This window comes from Sitophilus oryzae, unplaced genomic scaffold (assembly GCF_002938485.1).
Source record: "Sitophilus oryzae breed Bouriz unplaced genomic scaffold, Soryzae_2.0 scaffold_179_pilon_pilon, whole genome shotgun sequence".
Lineage (NCBI taxonomy): Eukaryota > Metazoa > Arthropoda > Insecta > Coleoptera > Curculionidae > Sitophilus > Sitophilus oryzae.
Genome location: NW_022146501.1, coordinates 6,882,538 through 6,905,592, shown reverse-complemented (window position 1 = coordinate 6,905,592; position 23,055 = coordinate 6,882,538). Strand labels below are relative to the sequence as shown.

Sequence of the window (23,055 nt, the reverse complement as noted above, 5' to 3'; positions counted from 1 at the left end):
CAAAATATGCTAGAAACACTTAAACGGGCGTCAAATCAAATTGGACTACGCATAAATTATTCAAAAACAAAACTAATGACCAATCTTGTTAGTGGAAATGTCTTGGTGGACGGAGCAAATATAGAACAAGTATATTGATATAAATATCTGGGACACGAAGTAACAATTGGTCGCGATAACCAGACAACGAAGAATAGGACTAACATGGGCAGTATTCGGCAAACTAAGATATATGTTAAAATCAGATCTACCAATGTGCTTAAAGAGGAAGGTGTTCCATCAGTGCGTTATGCCAGTACTTACATATGGCGCAGAGACACTTACACTGACGAAAAAATCCATAGAAAAAATCCGTTTAGCCCAACGAGCTATGGAAAGAGCAATGCTTGGTGTATCTCTAAGAGACAAGATACCCAACACAGTTATAAAACAGCGTACACGAATAACAGATGCTATATATCTGCTTAAAAAACTCAAATGGAACTGGGCTGGGCATATTGCCAGATAAACGGACGATAGATGGACCAGGCTAATACTAGAATGGCAGCCAAGACAGGATGCTCTCAGAAACAGAGGCAGACCTCCGACAAGATGGTCAGATGACTTAAAGAGATTTAGGGGAAACTGGATCCAAGTGGCACAGGACCGAGAAGAGTGGAAATATTTGAGGGAGGCCTACGTCCAGCAGTGGACACTTCAGGCTGGTTGATGATGATGATGATGATGATGTACAAGATGCCGAAGCAGCTTAACAGCCGTTGCAAAAAACTCATCGCAACCTTATTAGAATGCTTTGAACGGAAAAGCGGTAATGCCGGTGGTCAAGCATAATCACGTGACTAAAATTTATATGGTATACTAAGTATAACTTAAACTCTACTACTACTGTTAAAAACTTTAGTAGTTAATAATTCATAAAGTTCGACCTTTCAGACAAAATATACCGAGTGTTTTTCAAAAGTGGTTCATCCTTATAACTTACTTAGTCTTCTGTGATTCCTAAATGCTTGTGTAATATCATTATTTTAAGAAAAGATTAATATAGTAAACGCCACGAATGTTTGGGAGTGATTCATCACTTGATGAAGTTAGAATCGACATGCGCGCTATCATTTTTACATTAAAAACGTAAATTTTTACCGCAGACGTAGGTTTTCAAAGGCATGGTCTAATCATCTGCCTGCGCTCCTCCTACTTATTCTAAAATGTTAGCGTGATTGACAACGACGATACTATATCGCGTTTCTTTAATTGATTCGTTTTTGTGCGTCAGTCCATTGGTGTGCTTGCAGTGCGACCAATGGGGCATTTCAGTTTATATTTATAACCAAATATATGTTTTGACAAGACTTTGACAGTTAAAACAACAAATTACAACAGATTATATATTGATTATTATATGACTTGAAACACCACGGCACTGGAATTAAGTTTTATGTGACCTTGAACAGATTAGTTCACATGGTAGCGACCGATGAATCACTCCCAAACATTCGTGGCGATTACTATAGTCAATTTAGGCAATCAATATCACTCTACTTATAGGCTTGGTGCATTCTCCGCCGGTGCTGCCACTATCGAAAAATATCGTAAACAACTGATATCGATAAATAAACGGGTATAAATAGCGAATATTATACGAAAAATACGAATATTATACGAAAAATGTATTATATAATTATTCTAAAATGTATTTTTTTTCCTTTCTTGGGTATGAGGTTTTTTTTTATTAATTGAAAATGGAAACTTTTTTTTTATTATGCGACGTTTCGCCTCATCATGGTGGGCTTTCTCAGGCACTTTATTCTTGAAGCCGCAGCCGCCTTGCTACCACCAGTCTATATAGAAGAATGTGCACATTCTTATCTTATAAAACATTTAATCATTGTTGGATTAAAAAAAGCATACTAATAATATTACCAAATTATATTTTATTCTCTCATATGCCTATTTAATTTTTTTTGATTGTGTCACGAGCCCTTTGTTTACTCACTTGTTTCGTCGAACTGCTTGAATCCGTTTTTGCTTTTGATCAAATCGGTGTGAGAATATGTGAAGCTATAAAATGTTGATTCGGGAGAGTTGAATATCGGGGAAAGTTGAGTTATTGAAATTATTGCACCCAACAACGCCCTAATTACGCTCTCCTTTACGCGTTAACATTTTTTCGGCAATTTTATTCACATTTGAATTTGTCACAAGACAACACGACACCTAGTTTGGATTCTTTTTCACTTTTTTTTACTACCTGAAACAGCGTTACATCACACAAACCTTGTACCTGAGTGTTTTGTAGTTTCAATAACTGCACTAGCAAAGAACTAAAATACTTAAAAATTATAACAAAGCCACGACGATTTCAATAATATTTTACTGCGATCACCATAAAGTGTAACCGGGACGGCGTGAAACACATAGCGAAAATTTCTGATTTCTGCCGTATACAGCGCTGCGGTCGGAATTTGTTGAAATCAACTGAAACGCACCAAGCCTATAAATAAATTTAAAACAACTTTTTTTAAAAATTAAATTTTTAGGAACAAACGTTTGAACACTATTCCATCTGCAGAAAAAAAACTATTTAACTTCTAAAAAACAATTTACCTGCTTGAAGTACTACTGATGTCGGATCCCGAGTCTACCCTCGGAACATATTCTACCCAACTATCACGTGAGGTTAATCTTATCACATTATCTTTAAGAAAGCTTCGGATTGGAGTTGTCCATTTCTTAAACTGCTTTTTCTTGATAGAAAGCAACCTACTATTACCAGCTAATGTTATAGAGAAATTCTTGCTGGACTTCTTCTCAGGAACTAAAATAAGTATTATACAAAACTAACATAAAATAATTAAATTTAAGTAATAAGACGCACAATATAAGTTGCGGTACAAGCTAAAGCAGGATCTATACCGGGTGTTTCTCAAAAGTAGCTCACCCCTATAACTTCTTTATTTTTTCAGATAAACAACCAAATTTGGTGTGTTAGTATACGACATAAATCCACTAACCTTTAGGTATAAAACCCAGTAAATTATTAAAGCAATAGCCTTTTTAATTTGTACATAAGTTATAATGATAAATATAATAATAAAAGTAGGAAGATTTTTGAGTTTGAAAGTAAGAAATAGTTCTTTTTTACAAATTCTCTGTATGTAGTGTTTTCTTTAACATATACTGTTTTTTCTCAGGTAAGATTTCGACAGACGATGACAGAAAAAAAGCAGATGACTTCTATACCAATCCATTTATTTCACTAAAAAAAGTTTCTAATATTTTTTAAGTTAACTATGGATGGGTTTAAATATTAATCCGTCATGCGTCGTCTCTTGTTGTTTTCAACCAGTTTTATTAGTTTATTTAAAAAATGACAGATCATATTTCAATATTATTGGTTTGACGCAACGATGAACGACAAACGGACGCCTATGCGTATGAACTCGACTTAAGATTTTTGAGAATTGTCAAACTCTTGCCAAATTATTGGTTATAATTTTGTGTCAAATAGAAATGATAAATATTTTGCATTTTGGATTGTGTTGTTACTTGTGTTTCGTGTTTTTTAAAGTTAAGTGGAGGAAAACTAGAGGGAAAATTAAGTTTTGACCCAGACCATAGTTAGTTAATATTCGGTGCCCAGAGACCGCCAGAGACAGTTTGTCAGAGAGATGTATTAGCCACAAATAAAGTTTGTATACTGTCTAGTATATGATACCAAAAACTGGAGTGTCTGTAAAATAGCAGCACACGATAGGCAAATAATAATCATATTGAATAATTATATTGATAAACGTAACAATAAATGTAGGAAGTTGCTTGAGCTTGAAAGCCAGAAATCTTTTTTGGTATGTGGTGTTTTTTTTAAATAAGCCCTTGCTTGTTTGTATTAACACATACCTACTGTAATTGTTTTTAGTAAAATAACACGATTAAATTTTCTCAATTTAAACAGTTTTTTTTCACAATATTTTGAAGTAATCACTTGTCACTCAAATTTTAAATATATTAGAGTGTATTCCGTTGCTTACCTTGGTTATGGTTTTATGTTCCGTTTCTATGGGTTTCCTGAAAGTTTTCTTATTACGGAACACGGTTCCTGAACAATTCGGTTATAACCAAACTAACCAGCACGAGAAGGCTGGGTTTTCTGGTTTTGTTTGACAATCAATGTCATTTATGTGACAGAAATCAAGCGAATATTGAAAGTTCGAGTGAAATTCTCATTTAATTTCTAAAATTTGTAATAATATTTTGTATTTACATCCAAAAGCAATGGAGGTAGGAAGTAAAGGTAAATAAATTTCATTAACTAAGTAGAATGACTTTTTAGGACCATTTAAACTTATCATGCAGCCATTGTTTCTTAAAGTCAGGAACATTTAAAGAAAACATGAAAAACAAGACAACAAGTAATCGTGAGTGTTTTGTAAGCTATCAAAATATAAATATTGATTAGATTTGTTTATTTATTATTGATCTGTTTTAATATTGGACCTGCAAATCTTCACTTGAGCTGTCTAACGAGTTTAACAGTTTATTAATAAAGTACTTTTCAATATTAAACTCCATTGAAAAGAAGAAGCAAACGTAAAAACAGAGATTAGGTACATTAAAAATGCATAAAAGATAAATTTTATAATAGAGGTATTGAAATTTAGAAAACTTCAACATTTGACGTTTCCAGAATTTTCCCAATTTTTTCGCTCTTTACCGTAGTTTACCGGTCTGGTTCGCCTGGTTTTGCAACGGAATACAGCCTTAATTTTATGCTATGCGTTCCAGTTGCACCAACTTAATTCTTTGTAAAATAAAATAAACTGATTTGAAAATAAAATGACAGACACATCTATCACTGTCAAGGATCTTGTCGTTGGACAGACTATAGACATTTAAAAACCCTGTAACTTTAGTATTTAACTTTTTGCGGTACCTTGTATATTTTACCCAATAATCGACCGTTCCCATACATATCAGCGACCCTGTACATTAATTTCCTGCTTTGCGTTCCAATTGTACCAACTTATTTTTTGGTAAAATAAAATAAACTACTTTGAAATTAAAATGACAGACACATCTATCACTGTCACGGATTTAGTCGTTGGACAGACTATAGTACATATCACATTTTTTAAAGATTCTTTTTTGATTTGGAGCTTTTTATAGGTTCTTTTTTGATTGAAGATGAACAATGATGAAAATATTTATTTACCTTTTTCTGTATCTACTTTAGTACATGCAACATTTGGCTCTGGTTGACAAGGCTCTTCGGTATAATTAGGAGAATGCTGATGATTCGAGATTTCTGGTAAGCCGCTATCGCCATCTATGTGATTGTTTACGTCATCTATATCTTCGAAATAAGAGGCGCCTTGAGATTCGCTACACTCCATATCATAATCCCCTACGGATCCACCATTTAATAATGATTCTTCTGAATGTTTTATTCCACTATCTAAAATTGTTTTTATCATATGAAAATGAGCAAAAGAAACATTTTGCTGGCGACATACCTATTGTAATCGCAAAACATTTTCCGATGCACGTCATCAATCATATCGACATTGACAGTAAAGTCTATAAACCTGAGTAAATGAAATTTTGGCAAAATTGTTTAAATTTATTGTATAATTTAAGATACCGAGCAGCTCTTCATTTTACTTTATAGAGCAAATGATTGTAACAGATATTTTATTTAGATTAAAGCTGCAAAAATTAGTTTAAACCGAATTTTATTATCGCTATGTTGGTCACATTGTGCCGCTTTCAGCAAGGTTGTCCTTTATTATTTGACAATTATCCTAATGCCAGTCATTATTTTCTATAATATCGTGTTGTTGTTGAATCTCTGTGAGTAATTCTCGTTTTTTTGCCTATTTTCATAGTCTTTTTTAAAAAATTGTACTTTTAAGCACAAACACTTCTTTTAAGAACTAAATTTTCGAGTTTTTGTATTGCATTTCTCGAAATTGTGTGTTGAAAATATGCCGAAGCATTTAAACAGTCGAAGCAAAGAGCTTGAAGCTTCCCTGATAAACTATTTTGAACGAAAACGGAACAATAAAGGTCCTTTATTACCCTTGACTGCAGTTAGAGAAGTAAGTTTGATTGATAAGCACATTACACCACTTTCAAAGTTATTTCTACGTTAGTTTTTATTAAATTCTGTGATTATTAGTTTGTGCATTAATAGCGCCCTCTTACTTATTTATTATTACCTCTTATTGCGTTGTAAGATGTACATCAATAAATAAATTAATTACCCATAATAAAGCTTAAAATAATATTCATAATGGACTAGTTTTTGCCAATATGTAATAGTAAAATAAGCTATAAAACAAATAAATCAATTAATTACTAAAATATTAGTTATTAAATTAAAAATAAGACGTAAAAATATTTAAAACAATGATATAATAAATATATTGTTTGTCACTTTTAAATTAAGATTCATCTCATAAATCCATCACAATCTGGCAGCGCTGTGGCCATCGCTTGTCACTCAAAGTTGATCACGTACATCGGAAATTATTTTGCGATTACCATGCAATTACCATACACTAAAAATGCCTTTTATAAACTATTAAGTTAGGTTTTTTTAGTTTAGTTAGGTAAACAATTTTATAGGACTCAGTCGTCACCGTTGCAACATTTTCAAATTCGCCCTGTATTTCAGGAACTAAGAGGGCTAGGACAAATCTGTGTGTAGCATCTTTAGTTTCATAAAAAATTGGTCAAGTGCGAGTCGGACTCGCGCACGAAGGGTTCCGTACCATTCATTATCTATACCACATTAGACACTATATTATTATAGACTTTTTTCCGATTTAGCTGAAATTTTGAATGCGCGTATAAGTAATTTAAAAGAAAAATGAAGAAACACATTACTAAAAATTGTATTAATCAATAATAAACATGTAAAAAGTAAAAATAAATATGTAAACATATGTAAAAATTAAACAAAAAACGATTAAAAAAAAGTCGCCTTGACCAAGGATACTATAGATATAAGGATAGTTCGATTCCTATCTTCCTGCACTGTCAGTTTTTTTACGTCATCTAAATTCTTGGCGCTAAAGATTTTAGACAGTGACAGTTATTTTTGCATTTGACGGACGAGCGCACAGTGCGTTGGAAGATAAATTTAGCGGGACAAAAGTGTTTGGTTAGAAATAAGCCAAAAAATGTGTACTGATAAGAATAAATAGTAGACATTCCAATTGATACAAAAATGCATGAATATTGTTTGTATTTCGATACATTTTTATCAACCAAATTTGGGCGTTTTCTGCTCAGCAAGGCAAAGATCATACGAAAACAAAATATTTACAAGTGCATATACATATTATTAGAAAGCCAAATTATGTTGAAGATTGCCAAAGGTATGTACTTTTCTACTGTACGTATATTATTTGTTAAAATCCTTCGTGCCTTTGTTCTGTAGATATCAAACTTTCACTTTTTTTTTCAAATATCGATATATTGAATGATGTAGATCTTTTGAGTTACCAATAGTTACCAACACAGGTAGTCACAGTCACAGGGAGTTCAAGCTTAACAGGTGAATGCCCAAAAAGATTCATTTCAATTGGATAGCATAAAAACAAAACAACTCCATCAAAAGACACTGAGTTTAAAAAATTGTCTTGATACTTACTATATATGAATTTACAATTACCGAGTGTTAAAATTAAAATTAAAATATCTATCTTATTTATTATTTTCAAAATAAAATATATTTTTTTAAAATAAATATAGAGGGTGTCACAAGATTACAAATTAATTAAAAAAAAATGCTAAAGAGTTTTTTGATATCATAATTTTATGTATTTGGCAATAGTTTACAATACGGTTTTTGTGTGTCATGTAGGAATAATATCATAGTTTTATTATCTTGTATTTATTTATTAATAAATTAAGTTGTTAATAAATAAATAAACTTAACCATATAGTTGCTATATATTAGACCATTTGCCACGTTCTTAGATTTTAAATCCCAAACATTGCTCTTGAGATTTTGTCCCGCTAGAATAACCATCCGCCGCATTGTGGAGCGCTGGTCAGCTCGTGACATAGCATCCCACGGCGACTACGACAGCGGCGATTCGACGCGATCGAACAGTCTTTTAGAATATATACAGTCCTTGGCCTTGACTAGAATTCGAACCTGCCTTACTACGGCTCCAACGTCATAGCAGCGTAAAGTCCTAATGCCTTTAACCACGCGGCCACCGAAGACTTGAAAGATTCTGTATAAAATTCTTACTTAAAAGATAATGTTTTTAGTATTTGTTCTTATAGCGGCAACATAGATACATTATCTGTAAAAATTTCAACTGTCTAGCTATAACGGTTCATAAGATAGACCTTTGTACCAGACGGACGGACGGACAGCGAAGTCTTAGTAACAGGGTTCCCGTTTTTACCCTTTGGGCACGGAACCCTAAAAAAGTAGTACTACTCATAAACGAGAAACCCTATAAAACACATGAAATGGCCACTAAATTCTACATAAAAAATCACACTGTACTCGTTTAGGTTTAATTATTTCTCCAAAGGCTTGGTGCATTTCAGTTCATTTTAAAAATTCCAACCGCAGCGCTCGAACGGCAGAAATTAGAAGTGTCGGGTATAAAGTATTTCACGCAGTCCCATTACCGTTTATGTCGATCGCATTGAAATAATATAAAAATCGTGGCTTTGGCATAATATTTAAGTATTTGATTTTTTACTAGTGCAGTTATTGAAACTATACAACACTCAGGTACGAGGTTTGAGTGCTGTTTCGGGTAGTAAAAAATCAGTGAAAAAGAACCCGAACTAGGCGTCGTGTTGTGACAATTTCAAATGTTAATAAAATTGCCGAAAAAATGTTAACGCACAAAGGAGGGTGCAATTAGAGCATTGTTGGGTGCAATAACATTCAATAATTCAACTTTCCCGGATATTCAACTCTCCCGAAACAACATTTTATAGCTTCACAGTTTCTCACACCGATTTGATCAAAATCAAAAATGGATTCAAGCAGCTCGACGAAACAACGAGTAAACAAAGTGCTCATTACATAATCAAAAAATTAAATAGGCATATACTTTGAGAGGATAAAATATAATTTGCAATATTAATGGAATACTTTTTTTAATCAACTAGTGCTTAAGTGTTTTATGAACATCTTCTAAAATTATAATTATGTACCTTTAAAAAAAAAGAGCACCTGTGGCTCCGTGGCTGAGGCTATCACTTCGTGAGCGAATGGTTAGCATTCATCAGCAGATGATCATAAACTAAAGTACAATCTACAAGTTGAGCGTTTATATACTCGCCCAGTGGGCACCGAGTGGGCGTGGCAAAATCTAGCCAACCGAGTCAGAACCCACTGAACGTAACAGTTAGATTTCCGCCACTAGAGTAGTAGGAACCAAGAACTTGAAGGAATTGGACCGTTGTCTCTATTCATACTATCGTTACATTTATTAATTCTGATGCTTTCATATGCATCTAATTGCCTGTAATTTGAGACTTGTTTGGTTTGGTTTGGTGGAGAGTATCCATTACACTTAGATTATTTTAGGAATGTAGCTGAGTGTAATGGATATTCTCCTTCACTAGTTGATAAATTAATTAGAAAACGTAGGTATAGGTTAATGATTTCTGAAAATTCGACTTTTCAAGTGGAGAAAGATACGTATAAATATTTTTCAATACCGTTTGATAGAGAGTTATCCCGTGGTCTAAAAGGAATTTTTAAGAATGTCAATTATAAACTTGTGTATAGTGCTAATAATAAATTACAACAATTATTAGGTAATCCAAAGGATAAAACACCCTCCACTGGAAAGGTCGGGTATTTATGAAATTTCTTGTAAAGATTGTAATCAGAAATATGTTGGGCAAACTAGAAGATCAATATTAACTAGATTTAAAGAACATTTAGCTCAGATAAGATATGGTAGACCGGATAAATCTTGCGTTGCCGAACATATTGTTGATAAAGAACATTGTATAAGTCTTAATAATTTAAAATTAATTAAACAAGTCTCAAATTACAGGCAATTAGATGCATATGAAAGCATCAGAATAAATAAATGTAAAGATAGTATGAACAGAGACAACGGACCAATTCCTTCAAGTTCTTTGTTCCTACTACTCTAGTGGCGGATATCTAACTGTTACGCTCAGTGGGCTCTGACTCGGTTGGCTAGATTTTGCCACGCCCACTCGGTGCCCACTGGGCGAGTATATAAATGCTCAACTTGTAGATTGTAGTTTAGTTTATAATCATCTGCTAATGATGCTAAGATGGTTAGCGAAACGCGCGTTCAGTGTAAAAGTAAAAGTGTTTTGGTGTATTGTGGTGATTTAGTGTTTTATTTTGCGATATACTAGCTATTTAAACGCAAGTATTTTTATATTCCGGTTGTTTACATATTCTCCGCCGGTGCTGCCACCATCGGAGAATATCGTAAACAACTACTTACAAATACACGGGTTTAAATAGCGAGAATACGAAAAATGTATTATTTAATTATTCTAAGGTATAAAGGTTTAATTATTCAGGGCATAATTGGAGCTATTTCGGCTATAACGAAATTTTTTAAAGGTACATATAATTATAATTTTAGAAGATGTTTATAAAACATTTAATCACTAGTTGATTAAAAAAAAATTACCATTAATATGGCAAATTATATTTTATCCTCTCATAGTAATATGTCTATTTAATTTTTTGATTCTGTAACGAGCACTTTGTTTACTCACTTGTTTCGTCAAACTGCTTGAATCCATTTTTGCTTTTGATCAAATCGGTGTGAGAAACTATGGAGCTATAAAATGTTGTTTCGGGAGAGTTTAATATACGGGAAAAATTAATGATTAAATGTTATTGCACCTACCAGCGTCCTAATTACGCTCTCCTTTACGCGTTAATATTTTTTCGGCGATTTTATTAACATTTGAAATTGCCACAACACAACACGATGCACAGTGCTTCGAATATATCGTCCTATTGCTGCCAAAAGTCACTAACTAGTCACTAAAGATTTCTGGCTATTTATGTTTTATTTTAATACCAAATAGTTACTAACTATAACATCTTTATGCAATGCAATTCATCTTTAGACGCATTTTTCTCGGAAGTAATAAAAAGTAAGTTAGTGACTTTTGGCAGCAATGGGACGATATGGCTCTAGAGGACAAAAATCCAAAATTTCTCTTTTATTGTAGGCAATTTATTCAAACTAGGTTTATTTGACACAAATGATGAGTACTCTCATTGTACTAAATGATGATGTTCTTAGTCCCACGTTTATGAAAAAAAAAATTTATAAATAAAAATGTTGGAGCTGTGTTCCATCTAAGCAAATAATAATTTATAGTATGAAAACGGTGTAAGTATTAAATAAATCCCTGTCTTAAAAAAGAATTGAAATAACATTAGAACATGATTCCTACAATATAAGCCTAATATAAGATAAAAATGTTTTTCTTTAATGAAAAAGAAACATTAATGTTATTTTTAATTAAAAAAAAACTTAAGATAATATAAATTTACTTTAGGACAACAAAAAGCATACATCGTAACTACTCTGATTCAGAAGAATCACTGCTGACAGAATCTTCCAAATTTATAGTATCCAAATCACAGGTACGGTAGTATCCTCACATATAAGATATTTCTGTACATCATTTTCTAATATGTTACTTTTTCGTGTTGTTACTGTTCTTTTTGTTGGTATGAGGGGTTCGGATGTTAATAGTTACTTCTTTAATAGAGCATATCCATATATTATTTTTTCCTTTTCTTGGGTATGAGGTTTTATAATAAATTGAAAGATGGAAACTTTTTTTATGCGACGTTTCGCTCCAACATAGTGGACTTTTTCAAGCACAAGTGGTGTCTCATTTGACTGGAAGGTTCATCAATATCTAATAAAGAACACGTTTTGAAATACAAATAATTTTGAGTTCTTGTCCTTATGATCAAGCCAAGTATTAACCAGATCGGCATTGCTTATCAATTTTACTCCATCTAAAAAGTAATATAAAATAAAGTTCGTCGCAAGCAGACGCAGGTGAACTATACAAAAATTAAAAGTGTATGAATATGACAACAAAAATATTCAATAAATACGATATGTTTTTTTTAAATGCCTTTTTGAAGTTTGAAAACGTAACATTTTTATACCCATTTAAGAATCATCTTAAAAAAATAAATAAAAACTAAACAATCACGAACTTGTTGAGAAATAAATTAAAGTACATACCTTGTTTAACAATATCCATAGTGGCTTTCAATTAAGTACGTACCGTTTAACCCCATAATATACAGAACTACTATGAATGTTATTCTTTTCACTGATAAGATAATGACCGCAAAATTTATTTTTAGTGAAAATATTTGCTATTTTATAACAATGAATGAAAAATAATATACAGGATGGTTGAACATTGCTATTAGTATAAAATTACATATTCAGATATTAGTAAATTTTAACTTATTTTTCGATTTTTGTCCATGGGACGAAGCACTGTGCGACGCCGAGTTCGAATTCTTTTTCACTTATTTTTTACTACCCGAAACAGCGTTACATCACACAAACATCGTACCTGAGTGTTTTATAGTCTCAACAACTGCACTAGCAAAAAAGTAAAATACTTAAATATTATGACAAAACCGCGGTTTCAATATTATTTTAATGCGATCAACATGACGGCGACATGAAATAGGTATTGATAATTTCTGATTTTTTGCCGTTAAAACGCATCGGTCGGAATTTGATGAGATCAACTGAAATGGACCAAGCCTATATAGCTAAACACAGCTTACTACATTACCTAATTGGTCATCATCATTGAGTTCATAATCGGTAAAGTCATCCTCATCAGAACTATCTATATAACGACGCCCAGTATTAGGGGCATATTGCCCATAGTTACTTCGAAAGGAACCATGGGGATTAATGTGTGAACTACAATAAGTCATATTGTCCCTGGAATTTAACTCTTTATATTTTCTATAATATATAATATATCGTTAAGTAGTTACCTGAAGCTCGCTATCGATGGTGTATAGTCACTCTTATTATTAATTGTAATGTGTCTTTCAGGACTGCAATTAAATATATAAAATTACTACCTAATACCCTTGTATATATATTTTTAAAGTAGATCAACCTAAGACGTTTATGGACTAAGACTACTAGATGGCAGGACCGGTTTCCCCACAGAAAAATATTTTTTGTTACTCTGAATTTTGAAGCTACCAATAAAAACAGAGAAAATAAAAATCGATAATTTTCGGACTGTGCCAATTGGTTACTAATCGACCAGATAATTTTTATCTATAAGATATACTATAAAATCTGGCAATTATACAATTCGACCATTGTAAATACCCGACAAATTCTTCAAGGCCGACAAGGCCGATGCTTCTCACTGATAAGAAATAAAAATGTTTGTTTAGATAATTTTCGAGGTATTTTTTCCTTCTGAATGCACATTTTAAAGTATTTTATATTCTTTGTCCCCTTGACCTATTATCCTGGTCGCACGTATGGAAGTTCTGTTTCTTCTAGTTTTAAAAAAATGTTCTTATTTCTTTTTTCTTCGTAGTTGTCGTGTAAAATTAGATTAATTTATTAAGTTTAATTATAGTGTTTAGTGTAGCATGTTAGTGTAGTAATGTTTTTATAGTTTATTTTGTGTTAAGTAGTAGGCGAAGGGATAATTCTGTTATTTTTTTTTGTTTGATAAATTAGTATGTTTGATAATTTGTTCAGTGTAGAATACACGAATAAGTAGTTGTGTAGTGTTTTTAAGAGATTATATTCGTTTATTTTGTAGTTGAGTAGTAGGTGAAGGGGTATTTTTTTTTTGTTTTTCTTGTAATAATTGTAGTAGTTCTATTAAGTATTGTGATAGATACACTATATCTTCCTTCAACTTCGTTGAAAAGTGCGTTATCATATAATCTTGATTTTCTGGTAGCAGAATATACGAAACAAAATCTGATCAAATTTATTTGAAATTAAATTAATCTAGCCTTATTAATCAAATTAAACTAGTCAAATAATAATAATAGTTAGTTTCAAAATACTATACAGGGTGAGTTTCCTACGATGTTCTCTATGGGTATCTCGGAAACTATTGGAGATAGAGAGTCGGTTAATGGGGAAAGAATTGCAGTTTTGTGGGGTCATAAATATGCGCCTTTCGGATTTTTGAAAAAGTTTATCGCTTACTAGATATTTCGAAAAAAAAAATGTTGGCTATTTTAAAACTTGTCCCTAATTCCATTATAATCTATTTTAGACAAAAAGTTGTAGATAATCACATACCTAATGAGTTTGTTTTCTGATTTTTTCTAAAGCCTATAATTTTTGACCATAGTTGGTCATGACTTCATAAAAATCGCCATTTTTAAGCTTTTCGGCGATATAGGTATATATGTTTTTTTCGAAAAATTACAGTTAGATACAGAGTTATAGTTATAGCCAATTTTTTTCTTTCTTGGCTAATTTCAATTAGTTAGCATGGTATTCTTACTCTATTATGATTTATAACATAAAAACATAGAATATATTATTAAACGGTTCTTTACGATTTACATTACGCAAACTAAAACTTCATAATATCACTACCCCATACACTTAAGTTATTTTAAAAAATGTTCTCCCGTACCGCCTCTTCGAGGGGGCCCATGCAATTGGTCCAACTCTTCCGATCCCTGAGTTTGTATAATTGTGATATAAATCATTTTTAACATTTCTTTCACTATGGGGGGGGGGAGGTGTCATAATGAAAGTCATGTTGGAACCACCTTATTGATGCGCGACTATCTAAATTTAACTTTTCTAACATGTCTTGAAAAACGTTCTCTAAAAAACGTTCACCGGTCAACGTATCCTGGAAAATGTATGGCCAAGAAAAGTTGAACCAACAACCCTACACGCTTTTCTTCATTTAAAAAATTCATATTTACAATTTTTGTTTAAGCAAGTTGCAATTTTTTGAATGTAAAGTTTTATGTTTTCAAAAAAAAATATCGTAAAATTCATAAAACACTCAGTTTAGAATAAAATAATCTAAGAATGAAATGATTCTTTTAATATATTATTATTTTTATTTATTATTAGTTTCTGCATTAAATCAAATTAAAGAAGGTATGTAACTTTTTCTAAATATTAATTAACAGTAATTAGCATTATCATAAATTATAAAAAATGTACCAACATATCGAAATAATAATTTCTTTGTTAATACGGTTTAGAATTTTTAAAATAACAGGCAAAAATAATCCACAATCTACATAAAATAAAAATTTCGTTTAAATTTCTTAATCAGCTGATCACTATTAAAGATGCAAAAACCCGGGCTATATTATTACATTACTCTGAGGAAAATAACGAAAATAATCAATATTTTTGACTCCGCCCCGAAAGGTTCACGATTTGTCCTCCAGCTGGCAGCACATTTTGTCTAGCCGGTTGACCAACTTAAAGAATATATAAACAAGGCTAATACTCAATAGGCGGAATGTAATATAAAAACATAATAATAAAAATAAAACACATTTAGAGTTCATAAAAGATGTTCAGTGAATGTCATAGATAAATGAAACAAGTTTAGATTGGAAAGTGCCTTTGAATAAGAAGACTAAGGGAGGAGCATATCAAAAATCTTAGGTCCACCGCGATGGGACTCAACTATGGCCGACTTAAATTCCGGTTTATCAGTGCCGTTCTAATTTTATTTAAAAAATGTAAAACTATGATGTAGGGTAGACGTGGGGTAGACTCAATATTTTTTTTTTATTTTACGTTGTGAATAAATGTTGGTAGTTATTAAAATTGTTATAAAAACCTATACATATCTAAATTCTTTGACATCTAATCTTTGACAAGTAGTAAATAAAAGCAAAAATGCAAGAAAAAATATATAATTAGTTAATTTAAGTGAATTTCATAAATGATCGGTTTACTACACATATGTATATCATACTAAGGGCTGGCAAAGGTTAGTCTTGGGTCGAGATTTCCGTATGTAAGAAGAGTACAATGCGTTTATAATGTACTGAACAAAGAGAGGACAGTAAACACGTTGCCAAACGTATGAAATAAACCGAGAAACTGTGCACATCGCTAAGAGACGTGGAAGGGGATATAACAGATTTGTCGCAGTTGACCGGTCGACCCAATCAATACCTCTGACCTCTGTCACTACTTAAAGGTCTAGGGAAAGGTGTACGTCATGCGTTCAGCTTCACGATTTAATTACGTCTCGTGATACTTAATTTGTTTATTTATTAACGAGTCTTTGTAATTTTCCCTATAGCTTGAATTTTTTTAAGTGCAAGCTAGAAACACTTGCATTTTTGGTAAAAATAAGTGGAATTGAGTGGGTGTTCGATAGTGGTCGCGCTATTAGAACTCTGAATTCAAAAATCGATATCTATTAGAAATAATAGATTGTAGTTTTTTCAAGAACTTTGTTAATACTTCTACTGTATTTTCTTTGTAGACAGTATGTGAAAATCTTTATCAATAAAAAAATTACACGATTGCTGAAAATTGCTATGCTCTAAAAGTAAATGGTTGGATTGTTTACAAGTTTTGAATGGAAAAAACAAACTTATCGAATTTTTCTTATGTAAACATATTGTAAAATATCCGATCTTGAAAATAAAAAAAAGTTTCAATATCTAAAGTGGTTCTTGAGGCCTGTTATGTGTTAAAAAGTTGAGTTTTAAATTATCGCGATTACTGACGTTTTCTCGTTATAAAAAAAATGACACCCTAACGATATCCTTATAATTCCATTTTAGATGCTCAGAAACATTACAAGCCTAATGATTTTATCTAGTTATCTCTTGAAAAAAGTCTTTTAAAAATAAGCGGTTTGCGATCGTGATTTTACTTTACTTGATAGGGAAAAGCGTCTCGGCAACGCCGCAACAGCACACCGTCGCCCCTCGCGTCGGTCGGTCGCATTTCTCTCACTCCGACTTAATAAAGGTGGGTTCATACTTCGAGTATTAGCCTTAACCTTAACCTTAACATTAACCCTAAGAAATTAACCTTGAGAACTTAAGGAAAGGCCGTTCATACTTCTCCTACTTGTCTTAAGAAAATAATCAATATTCTCGTAAGAGCTTGCGCTCATATAAAACATATGTTTTGAACTAACCTAAATTTACAATTATTTTTATTATTTCTAATACTAGAGAAACGAATTTTTACATTAATACTTTCTAGACCAAAAAATATATGGTTTATTAACATTTATAAACCGTCAAATTCAACATGTCAGATATTATTTCGAGAATTCTTAAAACTCTTAACTTTGAGCATGCGCGATTCAGTTTTGAATTAGCATTAGCCCTAAGAATATAAAATATCCCAACCTGTTAGGACTAAGGCTAATGTTAGGACCGATACAATGAGAACATGAACGCTAGCGTTCGTTAACGTTGATTCATATTCTTGGGGTTAGGACTAATGTTAGTGTTAGGGCTAAGATCGGAAGCATGAACCCACCATAAGATCCCTATGCGATTTACTTCTACATATGTAAATGCCGACCCAAAAGTAACAGTTGCCAGCACGGTATATTTATCCGTTGCGTATCTGAGAGACAAAATTTTACGACCTACATCAACAATGCTTTGAAATAAACTAAATCAACTGATCAAGCGAATCGCTCGCCGCTTGCTACTTGCCATTCATTACCGAAAGAATATGTGCCCTGCGCACGCAACTTACTGCTTGTCGCTTGGCGTTAACGAGTACTTACAACAAGCGACGGATGAAAACCGAAAGTGATATTTCGCTCGAGCGATCACTCGGTTATTGCAATCGCTTGAAACTCGAGTACTCGGTTATTGAAATTAATCGGTGTTTCCCATGCCTACCAAATTACATTGTCCTTATGGGCACTTTCCAATCTAAACTTGTTTCCCTTATCTATGCTGGTTGTTAAAGTATCACATTTTCCCATAACTATTATCACTCTTTCTGCCTTTCTGTAGCACTGAACTAAATCATTTTGTGCTTCTTTAACACTTTAAGCTATCACATTTTCCGATAACTATTATCACTCTTTCTGCTTTTCTGTAGCATTGAACTAAATCATTTTGTGCTTCTTTAACAGCCAACAATATGACATTAATTAAAGTTCTATAAATAACAATCTGTCAAAGATTGAAAACGACATTATATTACCATAGAAACACGTTTTGATTTTTAGATAATTTTTAGGCTTTAGAAAATAATCAACCCTTTAATCAACCACATTTTCGCGTTTTTTTCAATTTTCTCTAAAACGGTACGGAAATTTGAAAAAGTATAAACAGGATTAACCATTTTAAAACATTGCATAGAAGGATGCATTTTTCTCCAAATGTCAATAAATAAATTTTTCTCTTGTAAAGTATGCCACTTTAAAAACTCAAATTAAAAAGTATTCTTTATTTTGTTTACGTTCAATCTAACCATATATGTTTACTGATTCTGCCATTGATATCACACACAGCAAAATAAATTTTAATTTAAATACCTTTGGAAATATACCGTATGATCGAATAAAAACGGCGTCGGCGATGGCTATGAAATGAAGATCGTTGTTATTTTATAAATATGTAAATTTATATGGGAAATGTCATCGATTGTCATTTCATAGCCATCGCTGACGCCGCGCCGTTTTTACTCGATCATATGGTATAAAATGTATGTATTTTTTTTTTCAATTAAGTTCATATAATATGGTGTAAAAATTAAAATTATTTTAAATCACTATTCGGAAAGTTTATCAAAAGAGTCAAGGCCAACAGGAAAAATCACTATCAGTAAACTATATCTGATTTTTATTGACTTGAAGCATTATACTTTGTCAGCAAAAGCCAAAATATTGTACAATAAACAAAATAAAACTATCTATCTTCTTTAATTTTGTTAGTGAATGTTAAAAATACCTAGTAACATATTTTAAAGTTTTTAGCTGTGTATCTTAAACACATCAGTGGATCTGATACTGTTTGTTAGTGTTTCGTAACACTAACAAACAGTACAGTACAGACTAGTTATAGTATCACTCTTATTGTGTTTATCACAACAATAGTTAATTGCAGGTTTTAGAAAATTCCAATAAATTTCAAATTTCAAATACCTTAATATATCCTGATCACTAAATGCATCCTCATCTTGATTGAATGATGGGGGCTCATAATCGAGCTGTTCCTCCAAATCGTACATATCTATAATAAAACCAAAAATAGGTTTTATATTTATAGAACAAATAATAATTAATACACCAAGTTGTAATATAACATTTAAATAACAAAGAATAATAGTTAATAATTTCCATTACTAGATATTATAAATTGTATTCAGTTGTTCTAAATTGAAATAGGTAGTTTATAGGTTGCCAAATTCCAAGTTACAATTATATTGCTAAACAATTTGTAATAGTAAAACATATATTCTAGGTTGCTAAATTATGTAGTTTATATACTTTTGTGGTACACCTACTTTTGTTATTAAATTGTTTTCTATACAATGTATTGTAAAACTTTGTTTTGTACATTCTGGACTATGACAACAATTAAAACACATTTTAAATGAACTGGTTTTACCTAACTTTATACTTTATACACAAAATTAAATTAGAATAGTTTACCCTCACCTGTTAGTGTCTCACCTAAAGAACCTGAATCTTTTTGCACATGACTTGAAAGATTCTCCTTAGGTATTAAACGGTTCGGTTGGTTAAAACTCTGAAAAGTTTCTAAAAATTGTTTAATAGGTTTAGTTAAAGGTATTTTTACAATGCATGTTGAATTTTGCTCCATTTAGCATCTTTTTCATAGTAGTAAAAATGAACAACTAAAGACTGTTAGTGTGAAAATATTAAGTTATTGTAGTAGATTTTTTGGAGAATATAACGCAATTAAAGTTAAAATCGAAAATATGCATGCGAAGGTAAAAAAACGGACCATAGAAAATACAAAATACCTACGGATGTTGATAACATTTATTTTTCAGGGTTACGAAAACGTTCTTCGTCCTTCCAAGGATTCTTGATTCTTCCTTTTTAATTTCTGTTTGTTTTATATACTTAGGTTTTATAGTAATGGACTCAATGGAGACCACAGATGGAGACTGAATCATATTATAAACAAGATCATCTCGGATCATATGTAAAGTTGTATATGTCAAGATCATGGAAAAAAACTGTCAAAGGCCAACTAGGATCAATAAAAAATAATCATTTAAATAGGTTATTTTCTATGATTTAAATCAAATTTAAATCCTTTGATCCATTATTTATTGATTATTAATTTGTATATAATTTTCTACGGGATGATTGCAGTGTTTAAAAAAGGACCTTATGTGATCTAGGAAAACGCTGAAAAGAAAATAAAAACAGGTATTTTAAAAAACATGGATACAAACGAATATTACCAACAGGTAAATTTGATTTTATAGTTTTGTGTTGATTCTCAAAAAGATGATATTTATTTATTCTAGCTCCTAGGTATAAATCAGATGTTGGAAGTTTTATCTGATGGGCCTGAAAAAGATGAGCTTCTTGGTCTAAAACAAAACATTGAAGAATTACTTTCCCTGACAAACGATAGTACTGGACCTAAAGATACAAATACCAATGAAATTGATGATGAATACGCTCTTTTTATGGTAAAAATTTTAGCATTTGTGTTATCAAGTTTTTACGTATTTCTCATATACTTTTACAGTCAGAAATGGAAAAGGAAGGAGCCGTAAATATAACAGATAATGATTCAAATAATGGCAGCAAAAATTCAATTCAAACTCAATCTTATAAAGAGCTCGAAGGCAAGAAATTCAGGGCACCGCATAAGCACCAGTGGGGCCAAATAGTGTACCATAATGCAATGGTTTGTTCAGTACCTAATGAAATCCCATTAAATAATGAATTTGAGGTAAAAATTGCTGAATTATTTAAAAAATCAAAACCATACGACTAATGTAATTAGGTTCGTGTGTTATTTTTAAACCCTACCCACAAAGAAATGTTACCCTGCCCATATTATTTCGATCTGGAACGGGACTGTAATTTCTCTGAGGAACAATGTCATTTTTCACATGGAGAATTAGTACCATTTTCGAGCTTGGAGGATTATATCGAACCTAAATTTGAGCTCTTGGTTGTTGGTAGCGCTGTTCTAGCAAAACAATCTAATAATTTATGGTATAGGTAGGTAAATAAGCATGTTTACAACATCTAGGAATAAGTGTAACTTTATATGTTTGTTTGCAGAGCAAAAATTAAACATATTTCAAAAGATACCTGTACAGTTAAATTTGACTCGAAAAATTGTGATAACAAAGATTATGAAGAAATAGTATTTGAAAATATACTGCCTTTAGTGAATTCAGAAGATTATAGTGGAGATGATAGTGATAACAGTGATATTGAGGGTAAAATTGTGTAATTTTCTTTACTATTAGTTAACTGTTGTTATTATAGGTGATATTCCTGATAGTGATAATAGTCAATTGGCAAAAGAAAGAGAAGATATAATTAATATGAGTTTGATGAACACTCCAGATACTCAAGCTCTTGGACAGTGGGAGAAATACACCAAGGTAGGTTATTTGTTTTTATCATATGACTAAAGAATACATGTAATGCATTTTCAATTTTTTAAGGGAATTGGTTCAAAACTGATGGAGAAAATGGGGTACATTGTAGGTGCAGGGCTGGGTAAAGATGGTAGTGGTATAGTGAAGCCAGTAACAGCCCTAATCTTACCACAAGGAAAATCTCTGGGTATATATACCGTCATAAACAATAAAAACAATTCAACCCATTAAAATATTTTTTCAGATTTTTGCATGAATTTGAAGGAGCAGTGCAACAATCCTAATTTATTCAGTGCCGAAAGGAAAGTTAAAGCTTTACAGAGAAAGGTAGAAAGGAGACAGAAAAGGCTAGAAGAACAACAGAAAAAAAGGAAATCAAAAGAAAAGATGGATGTTTGTGAATTTATTAATTTTACATTGAGAGGTTCAAAGGTTTGTTTTTTATATATTTTAGTATTTTATTTACCTATGATTTCGCTATATTTCCTATGATTTCGCTAGGACTCGCGCAATACTGGTTGCATATTATCTATATTGATCTTTTTATTTATATTTTTCAGTCAAAATCTGATAAAGAGGAACAAAACGAACAACAGTTGAAAGAAAAACTGAAAAGTGGTACCGACAAAGAACTAAATGTAGCTTGTTTCACAATAGAAGAAAATATAAAAAAGGAACAAATGTAAGTATACAGGGTGTTTAGTATTTTGGAGCAGAAGCAGCACTTTATACTTAAAACTGTCGTAAGACTGACCGTTTTCATTTTTAGGGCTATTGATAGATTAAGGAGGGTTTTGTCAGGTTTGTCAAATACAAGTACTTCCCAGTCAGAGAATATGGGTGAAAAATTGAGGGAAAAAGAATTTGATTTGAGGAAAATGAAAAATCAAGTATTACTTGTTAAAAACGAAATTAATAGGAGAAAAAACAATAAACAAATGTCTATATTTTAACTCTTGAGCTTATAAATGTATATTTTATTTTAATTGATTAATGGTATTATTATATTATGATACATCTCAATATTTCACTGGAATCCTTATAGGTATATAATACAGTTATTCGAAAATATGTTAAGACAAGATGTAATGTTAGGAATATTTATTATAAAAGTAATAACCTTTTTGTAATATACACTGTTTATAAGTTAAATATTATTTATTTATAATATTAAGTAACTTATTTGTATTATAGTCTAATGAAACCACGATTTTGAAAATCAATAATCAAAAGTTTACGCGGTTTTTTGTGATTTTGAAATTTTTATAATTTTCTTTTGTCGAGTAGTTCATTTGTACCATATAAAGGGTTTGAGGTTTATTTCTACCAAAACCAAGAACTGCATTATTGAAAAATTTTCATTTATTATGTAAAATGATTGTTTTATTAAAAATTTACCATATTTGTTTAATGAGCGTGCAAAAATCCGTAGCAAAGA

General features: G+C 31.5%; 2 protein-coding genes across 5 annotated transcripts in view; one reads left to right on the top strand and one right to left on the bottom strand.

The window, feature by feature from the left end:
* LOC115882684 overlaps positions 1-19,997 on the bottom strand; it is a 61,439-nt gene extending 41,442 nt beyond the window's left edge. For all 4 annotated transcript variants that reach the window (XM_030900883.1, XM_030900885.1, XM_030900884.1 and 1 more), the window contains exons 1-6: positions 19,675-19,997; positions 19,159-19,246; positions 13,043-13,105; positions 12,832-12,986; positions 5,210-5,452; positions 2,605-2,815 (exon numbers count right to left, since the gene is read on the bottom strand). In XM_030900883.1, the coding sequence (XP_030756743.1) occupies positions 2,605-2,815; positions 5,210-5,452; positions 12,832-12,986; positions 13,043-13,105; positions 19,159-19,246; positions 19,675-19,840 (926 nt within the window). In that variant the 5' untranslated portion in view covers positions 19,841-19,997. The remainder of the gene's footprint in view (positions 1-2,604; positions 2,816-5,209; positions 5,453-12,831; positions 12,987-13,042; positions 13,106-19,158; positions 19,247-19,674) is intronic.
* A 206-nt stretch (positions 19,998-20,203) lies between these two features.
* On the top strand, positions 20,204-22,769 carry LOC115882686 (zinc finger CCCH-type with G patch domain-containing protein). Its single transcript, XM_030900887.1, has 10 exons — positions 20,204-20,459; positions 20,520-20,687; positions 20,747-20,953; positions 21,008-21,228; positions 21,292-21,452; positions 21,502-21,620; positions 21,684-21,804; positions 21,862-22,049; positions 22,178-22,299; positions 22,387-22,769. Exons 1-10 carry the CDS (start codon positions 20,433-20,435, stop codon positions 22,568-22,570), a joined length of 1,518 nt encoding a protein of 505 aa, XP_030756747.1. The 5' UTR covers positions 20,204-20,432; the 3' UTR covers positions 22,571-22,769.
* Positions 22,770-23,055: the final 286 nt, after the last annotated feature.

What these genes read in the sequence shown, in the direction of transcription:
- LOC115882686 (XM_030900887.1), top strand. Translation starts at nt 20,433, where the DNA reads ATGGATACAAACGAATATTACCAACAG. An exon ending in ATGAATACGCTCTTTTTATG is followed by an intron (nt 20,688 to 20,746) that starts GTAAAAATTTTA and finishes ATACTTTTACAG; the next exon opens with TCAGAAATGGAAAAGGAAGG. An exon ending in AATATAAAAAAGGAACAAAT is followed by an intron (nt 22,300 to 22,386) that starts GTAAGTATACAG and finishes TTTCATTTTTAG; the next exon opens with GGCTATTGATAGATTAAGGA.